The 8,451-nt window shown below is 40.2% G+C and overlaps 1 protein-coding gene across 11 annotated transcripts in view; it reads right to left on the minus strand.

The window, feature by feature from the left end:
* LOC101784104 (protein RCC2) overlaps window positions 1-7,725 on the minus strand; it is a 9,503-nt gene extending 1,778 nt beyond the window's left edge. The window contains exons 1-16 of one of the 11 annotated variants that reach the window (XM_022824026.1): window positions 7,359-7,724; window positions 6,241-6,315; window positions 5,757-5,818; window positions 5,625-5,692; window positions 5,331-5,452; window positions 4,846-4,951; window positions 4,666-4,717; window positions 4,504-4,588; window positions 4,390-4,420; window positions 4,216-4,239; window positions 4,009-4,133; window positions 2,834-2,912; window positions 2,546-2,668; window positions 2,398-2,451; window positions 2,198-2,267; window positions 1,512-1,559 (exon numbers count right to left, since the gene is read on the minus strand). In XM_022824026.1, coding sequence (XP_022679761.1) covers window positions 1,512-1,559; window positions 2,198-2,267; window positions 2,398-2,451; window positions 2,546-2,668; window positions 2,834-2,912; window positions 4,009-4,133; window positions 4,216-4,239; window positions 4,390-4,420; window positions 4,504-4,588; window positions 4,666-4,717; window positions 4,846-4,951; window positions 5,331-5,452; window positions 5,625-5,692; window positions 5,757-5,818; window positions 6,241-6,315; window positions 7,359-7,593 — 1,359 coding nt within the window. In that variant the 5' untranslated portion in view covers window positions 7,594-7,724. Of the gene's footprint in view, window positions 1-1,511; window positions 1,560-2,197; window positions 2,268-2,397; window positions 2,452-2,545; window positions 2,669-2,833; window positions 2,913-4,008; window positions 4,134-4,215; window positions 4,240-4,389; window positions 4,421-4,503; window positions 4,589-4,665; window positions 4,718-4,845; window positions 4,952-5,330; window positions 5,453-5,624; window positions 5,693-5,756; window positions 5,819-6,240; window positions 6,316-7,358 lie in introns of all 11 variants that reach the window. The other 10 variants (XM_022824025.1, XM_012844041.2, XM_012844045.2 and 7 more) reach the window with 10 other exon arrangements.
* Between the last annotated feature and the right edge of the window lie 726 nt (window positions 7,726-8,451).

An 8,451-nucleotide genomic window follows, 5' to 3' on the forward strand; every position in this document is an offset into this window, starting at 1 on the left:
GGGGGGGGGGGGGGTGTTGGCGCTGCAGCAAGATCAGCCGAGTGCATCAAAGGCATCGAGATGTTGCCCAATAGCACCATCAATTTGTCTGCACGTTTCATGTGACCACAACCATCTGAGCCGCCATCCACCTTGTCAGTCTGATGCTTCTGCTGTATGGCCTTCTCTCCCTCTCCAGTCACGCTGGAGGTAGAAAGTGCAGGCTGCAGCAGCAGGTACTCCTCATACCCTTACTCCTAGCTTTGCCTCGCCGCAACCCAATGCCCAATGCAAATAGTGCGCAAGATGGCAAGAGCATTTTGGTGGTCAAGTTAGAGATACTAGTTCTTGTATCCAAGCAATATAAATATATAATATAGCTCAATTGATGTTTCTTTTATTATGAATCACTTTGCATTGCATCAAAGTCAGATACTAGTTCTCGTATCCATACAAATGCAATATAGATCAGCACCCCCCCCCCCCCACCCCCCCACCCAAAACCCCTTTGACTTAATTCCTGGGGCCCCCCCTGGGACCCTATATTGGAAAATTTGGTTTTGAAAAAAAACACTTTCTAAGTTTTTTTTTTTACTGAAAATGAAACCAATATCCAACATGGAAGAGTCATAAACTCAGTTTATTTTATTTCATTGTTTTTAACTAATGATGGCTCAGGCCCTAGTGGCTATTTTGGATCAAAAAATCAACCAACGCACAACACTGTTCACAAAAAAGGGTAACCTTGTTGGCAATGGCCAAGGTGAGCTCCCTGAACTCACTCATGCGCATACACACACACACACATGAGCTGGAGGTAGGAGATGGAGATAGTTGAGAACAGAGAACACTTTGTTGCTGCTGAACTAATCAGAGCTGCAGCTGCTCTTCCTTCTTTATAGAACCAAAAGTCAATGTAGAGTACACAAAGACATGAGTGTATCTACCAACTATTCTACCTACTCTTAGTACTACATAAGTGACAGGGCATACTGCCCTTATACTAATAGCACTGCTGCTGTGTACAGCACTCAGTAGCTGACTACAGGGCATGGCCCAAAATCATGGAGTTCTAACTGCTCCATTGACTCTAGCAAAAGGAAGAGAGAAGCAAGTGCAGAGCAATCTACCAACAAACCTGCTGGCCTCCATGTTCTGTTATGTTGATTTTTTTTTGGGTGCAAAAACTTGCAGGCATGGTACATATTCACTATATTGCAGCTTGAAATCAATATAAATTCTTATATCTTCAGTGCAAAAATCGATATACGTAATATGTTGCATGTACTGGCTATAAACTGGTTAGCTTTGATAGGAGCACCAGGGTCCCTTTTTTCTAGCTTCACACGTGGCACTCGGCATATCCATAGTTATGAAACTTTACAGTGTACACACCACAATAGAAAACAGAAAAACAACTTGACAAGTTAGATAATTATTGGATAGAAAATAAGCTTCTTCCGTAAGAGATCAAGCTAAATTTGGATGGAGTTTACTCAGAATTTAAATGTTTGCCTGCAGAAACAAAATACCAGGGAATACAAACCTTCAGTGAGGGTATCACCATTATAAGTCTCCAGCTGAATAACGAGAAAAATATGCATTAAATCAAAGTGATTAAGAAACACATACACAAGGCAATGAAAGCATGCAAAAGGCTAACAGCACATCTATATCCTAGGCAATAAAACAGGTGCTGGATGTTCAAGCATCTTGTTATAAATCCAAATACAATCTCATCTTTAATTCTTCATGCACTGCTAAAGGACATAGACTATCCAGAAATTTGACCAAAAAATTTCTCATCTGGAAATAACATAACAATGAACAAATCATGTTAAAATGAGAATGTTTACACTTTGCAGGACCCATTTGTTCAATTGTTGCCTTCAAATTATATCCTCTTTTTTTATGTTTCATAAATCACCTAGGTGTATCACTTAAACATTTGGATTCAGTTGTTGAGCAGAAACATAAAACTAGTTTAAGATTATATTTTCCAGTGGAAGACTTAGAATGTAAAAAGAAAACACATAATAAAGAAGTGCCAGTAACTATCAGAGATAAAACAATGTTGCCACACCATCTCTCAGTTTGAAAGGACAGGTGGCAAGTCAGACCCATTTCTTTTTGTTACCTCACAATAACGCATTCAACTGAATATTTAACCTAAAATTATGTACCGAAGAGTCCATGCACCAAAGTGTTATCGAGTTACCTGATCAAGTCGACGACCAAATTTTGCTTTGTCAACAACAATTAGTGACAGACCATTGCCACATCCGACACTGGAGGAAGTGTTCTCAACTTAATATATATATGTGTGTGTGTGTGTGTGTGTGTGTGTGTGTGTGTGTGTGTGTAGTGCAACATTAACTGGGAATGCAAACAGCAACACATATTCATAAGTATAATTACCATCTAATGGGCATTCCTTGAAGACTGTCAACCTTTTTGGGATTCGAAGATGACCTACGTTACAAGCATATGGCACAACAATGGTTAGTGAAACAAGTCAAAGCTTTTGTATTATTAACATAATCTAACACTACAAGATTAGACATACTTCGGCCCATTAGGCCCATAACCAAGTTGTCCATTTAGGCCGATACCCCAGCTTATGCAGGTATCATCTGTACCAACAATGTGGTGCATGTCACCAGAAGCCATGCAGCGAATGTTCCAACCACTGAAGCAAACAAATCACCAGCTAGAAACTTAAGCATATAACTCAGGATAACACTATTTCATCAGGAAGATTACTGTGATAAATAACTAAATAATAACAGCCTCTCAGAAAACAACAAAAACAATTAAGTATGAAGATCATTGTCATGACAAGTGTGCAAGGGACCTCAAATCCGGAACAGACTTAGGATGAATGCTATAATCATCTGTATCCATCGACTTTCCCCACGTGTACAGTTCACCACCTAGCAACCAAATCAAATGGCCACAAATTAAATATGATTCATCGCAAAGAAAAAGAGCTAGAGGTGAGTGAGCCTACGACCAAGGTGTTGCAATGCAATCAGGAGGTCCCTAGTTATCAGAGTTCAAACTATGCTTATAATACTTTTCATGAGCAATGAATAGCAGTAGTATGTGAAATCCTTTTTTTAATTAAATTAACATTAAATCCAACATTGACTCCCTCCGGTTTTAAAACATTAGACCTCGTGGTGCCATTGCTACCTAAAATAAAGCACAAGCAGAAACATTATAACTGAATAAAAAGCATATATGTATTACAAAGTTCAGAAAATTATTCACTATATGAAGTGATAAAGCATAAAAGTCATTTGACTACAAACAGGACAGTTAACTCAAAGCTCACAGTGTCATCAGATTCAATAAGCTTGAAATAAATAGCTTAATTGAAAGATGACAGACAAATTGAGACTGAGAAAAGCAGTTTTTCTGCACTTCTAAAGAAATGGAATCAATGGTCAGTTTGCGGTCGTTGTAATGTGTTTCTTTTGAAGCTTCTGTCAGAAAAGCAAATAAGTTAGCAGCATATTTGGTAACAGATACTGTTTAACAAGGTTATATCTCTCTATTTTTTCTCAAGTGGACTTTTGTATTTAGTAACTGAAACTATATCTCTTTGGTGTCTGGTAAGCACAGTATCTGCACTCGGCAACATGGTTTAGAAGCAGCAAATTAAACAAAAGAAGTTCCATCATATGTCATCAGCAAGATCCATCACAATGACAAACAGACCTTAACACGTCAATCATGACTAGACCCTCTATGTCTATAGCATCAAATATCAATCATCAAAGTAAGAGAAGAGGCTTACAGGTCGTATGACACAAAAAATGTTCACATGTGCGATCTGGACACTGGGTGAAAGCAAGTGTTGAGATTTAGGAAATAACCAACTATTTCAATAGCAGCACTTACCATTTATGATACTTCATCCACGCAAACAACCAAGATACCAAACTAACATTTTATCTTAAAGTCCAAACAGCGCAAACTAAATGAACATAAGAATTGTCTGCATCAGAGCTAGCTGCAACATACCAGATGTGCATGCTGAACTTGCAGAACCAGCAGAGACAATAGCATTAGGACGCAAAACCATGTGTTTTTCAAAGAATAATAATTGGCGAGGTTTCCATTCATCATTCTGTGCCCCATGACCCAACCTAAGTAACAAACAATAATCTATATGAATAACCTGGGGATTGGACTATAACATGGTTTCAGTGGGTGCCAACAATATTGTACCTTCCAGATCCACCAAAACCCCATCTGCCAAACAAAAAAACACAGCAAGAAAAAAATAGAAAATATTAAAACTTGAACTTATGAAGGCTTTATACAGCACATATTGAGGCACTCATGCCAATAACTATTTCAGTTTAGAAATTGTGCAAAGTAATTGGTGAATAAGACACATACGTGTAAACAAAGCCTTTGTTGTCAATTGCAACTGCAATGTACAAGAAACAGTGTTGACATCAGTATTAATCATGGCGGCTCAAAAGAAAGAAAGAAAGAAAGAAGAAAAGAAACCTGTATGATTAGTTCCGCATGCAACTTTGACCACAGTATTTTTAAATGACGCATCTATTGCTCTTGGCTTGGGATAGTGTGTCAGCTTCACCAACAGAATAAATCAAATCATAGTGAATGGATAATAAATTAAGAAAACAGCATCAAATAATAGCAAGCAACCTGAATGTCTGCATCTTGCCCCAGTTGGCCATATTGGTTAAGACCTGCTGTACTGAATAGCATAGAAGAACAAAAAATTTGCCTAAAAATCTGAACAATAACACTCACTAACTAAAGAGAAAGAAGAATTAATCAAAAATGGTTGAAGATTTCTAGTTTTGTATTTTCAGCAAGACATACAGTATAGAAGAGTCTTTCACTGATGACAACCAGACCGTAAAATCAGCTCCACAGACAGAATCTGTTGCTCCAACAACCGCACAGGGCAAAGGAGATGACTCAATTTCTGCAGCAAATGTGATTATGTGAACCATGGAAAAAAACAGTAGCATTTAAGTTTAAGATCCAAAAATGGGGAGGGGAATATCCCCAAGGTTCACAAAGCTAAACAATGGTCTTGGACCATGATAAGATCATCATGCTGAAAGACATAGCACAACTTGAATTTAACAATTATCCCACAAACCAGTTAAAAATGTAAACTGGAAAGATAAATCATGTCACTCCCAACATGTATTCCAATATAATTTTTGAGTTCACATGAGACACTCCATCAAAATACTAGTCGCTCATATCCATGAATTGTTTAAAATTAAAACATGGAATGACTCTTATACACAAGAATAGTGTTTTTTTCCACACAATAGTAAGTGAAAGGCACCAACCTTTTTCTATCAAGCCTAACCCTAACTGTCCATGCCCATTGTGGCCGAAAGAGAACGACTTGTTGTCATCAGTTACAACCACCGTATGGTTCCTTCCAACACTTGCTTTAATGATTTTGAGTCTGCAGGTTTAACAAGTATCTGTTAACATCTTGTGGCACATAAATACTATATTAAGTATTAACACTTTTAAACCAATCGTGTTAACAAGCTCATTAGATTAGCAACACTATACATCGTTATTAATAAGTAAAGTGAAGGCAAATAATTTGCTGTTGAAGGCAGATATCTTACTTTGAAAGTTCGGAAACAACAGTGGGCAGGGCACGCAGAAGAGTGTCCCCATGCCCTAGCTGCCCCTTCTGCTTGAAAGTAACATGTTAAGTAATAAACGAAACAGGTGTAGCTCACGTTTCAGATTTATACCTCATTGTGACCCCATGTGTAACAACGGCCATTACCATCCAAAGCAGCACAGTGGCAGGCAGCTGGAAAAATGTTAAAACAAGTAATAAGCAAAGACTGAAAAAGTCTATCAAATCGCTGTGGAATTGAAATTTGGATGACAGAAAGAAAATACACAACATGGTAAAGTAATCTTCAATATATGACTATGTTACTTTAAAAGCAGCAACCTTATGTCACGATTCATAAGAGTACCTCAGTTCGCCAATCAAAAGGAGAGTTGACTTTGTGAATAACAGGAACTGTAATTAGGAGGTTTCCATCTTAATAAGCAATCTCCAGACCACACAGTTACAACTACCTCCCTCCCCCCACATGGAGATTGGAGGGGATTAATTCCCCTACAAGTCTGTTGGGAAACTAATCCCACCCAATCCAGGATAAATACAGCACAGCCTTAGTAAGGAGTCATCTGAGTTGGCAAGTCAAATCAGCTCTGCTGCACCTGTGAAGGCTTCCATCCCCTGCAGCCAAGTCAAAATACTCCTGAACTCCATGCAGCTCTGCTCCATCCCCCAACCTGCAACGATGTTTAGCGCTTCCATCACCTCAACTATTGTTTTTGGTCCATGTAGATCAGCCCAATTGTATTAGTTTCACCCCTCCCCCTCACCCCATCCAAGGGCGGAGCTTAGTTGAGACCGAAGAGGGCCATGGCCACCCCTTCTCCAACCGAATCTCCATTGAATGAACATTTTGCTACTGCTCACAGGTGTTTAGTGCTTAATTTCATAGGTTGGTGCCTCCTGATTTGTTTGTCAAGCTCCGCCTCTGACCCCATGTGTGCCTTGGTTTTGGAGCCAAGTAACCCAGCCCACACCCCACACCCACGCACTTAATGAGCAGTGCATGCTCGTCAAGGGAAATACAGTAACAAGTCAGTGCCGTCAGTTCTTGAATTCCCATACACCCCTGCTAGTCTTAATCAAATCCATTTTACAGCTATCTCAGTTACAACTTTTGATGAATTAATTACACAAGGCAAAGGTGGAGGCATGGAGGAATTTTCAGTTCCTAGTTGCTTTTGAAATTTCTTCTAACTAATCTTCTCGCAGAAGGTAATACTCTACTAACGTATTATTTTTCAACTTCCAGGCAGTTGCCCATACCACCTCATTCTTCAGGTAACTCCCTAGAACTTTTCACCATTTTCCGCATATGATTGATAATTGTAAACTCATTAAAGGTTTATATATAATAGTAAGTATAATCAAATTACTAGGTTCACTGTATTTTTCTATTCAAAATATGTGTAGATTACAAAATGAAAACTAACAAGTTCTCTCGCATGTGCCACTATGTTTTTGACCGCCATTTCCTGAATAGACTTGCTAAAACCAAACAGGCCAACAACATTCCAACGGTAACTCGTCCAATGATCCAACACGGAAAGCATCCACGCAATCGAACTAGGGCCACATACATCTCGAGCAGCTTCATTTAATTGCATCTCTGATCATCCACTAATTTAAACATTTATAAGCATCAGTCGGTTCCAACACCTCCCAACCCGCCATAAATTAACATCATCACAAAGCAGGCAACGAGGACGGCAGCACTCACTGCAGCCAGAGGCGACGAACCGGATGTCGACGCCCACGAGTGGCCTCAACCGCGTCGGCGACACAAGGTTACCTTGTGTCCCGTGCTCTCGTCCCTTAGTGTTGAAGCTCGTCCTGCCGCAGTATAGCAGCTCCCAGACGGAGCCGCTGCCCTTCGCCTCCGCCTCCGCCTCCGCCTTCTCGTCGACCTCGGCGGCGGCGGCCGCAGCGTCCTTCTCGGGCTCCCTGACCGACATTATCGCAGATGGCGGCGGCGGAGGATTCTGATCGGAAAACCTAGATTTGATAAAAGCGACAGGAAACTTTTGGGCTTTTTGCGAGCAGGTGGGCGCAGCGTGGAGCCGGAGCCGGCTAGACACGAAGACGGGAGACGTGTGGTTAGAGCAACTTATCATATTCTGATAAGACGGACCCATTTTCTTAATGACAGCATGGCCCCACATCCAATTGGCCTTATCTGCTCCAAAACCCAGATCGGCTTATCCAGACCGTCGGCTGCATCGAGATGCGTGCCGCTCCTTCCCTCGTATTCTTCACGTATTCTTTTTTGGATGGCCATATTTCCGCCCTTCTCTCTCCGCCTATCTGACCCTCCGCTCTCTCTCCTCGCATTGTGACACTCATATCAGGCACCCTCGATCATTGACGTAATAACATATGAGTCAGAGTGTCAAATCTTGAAAGGCTTGCGAATTCCGGGTCAATTTTCAAAATTTCTTGTCCCCTCATCTGGCGGGTACGTCTTTAGGGGGTGTTTGGATACCCACTACTAAATTTTAGCACATGTTACATCGGATATTTGGATACTAATTAGGAGTATTAAATATAGTCTAATTACAAAACTAATTGTACAGATGGAGTCTAATTCGCAAGACGAATCTATTAAACCTAATTAGTTCATGATTTGACAATATGGTGCTACAGTAACCATTTGCTAACGATGGATTAATTAACCTTAATAGATTCATCTCACGAATTAGACTCCATCTGTGCAATTAGTTTTGTAATTAGCTCATGTTTAGTCCTCCTAATTAGCACCCGAACATCTGATGTGACCCTACTAAAGTTTAGCACCTCGTATCCAAACACCCCAT

Source organism: Setaria italica, chromosome II (assembly GCF_000263155.2).
Source record: "Setaria italica strain Yugu1 chromosome II, Setaria_italica_v2.0, whole genome shotgun sequence".
Classification (NCBI taxonomy): Eukaryota; Viridiplantae; Streptophyta; class Magnoliopsida; order Poales; family Poaceae; genus Setaria; species Setaria italica.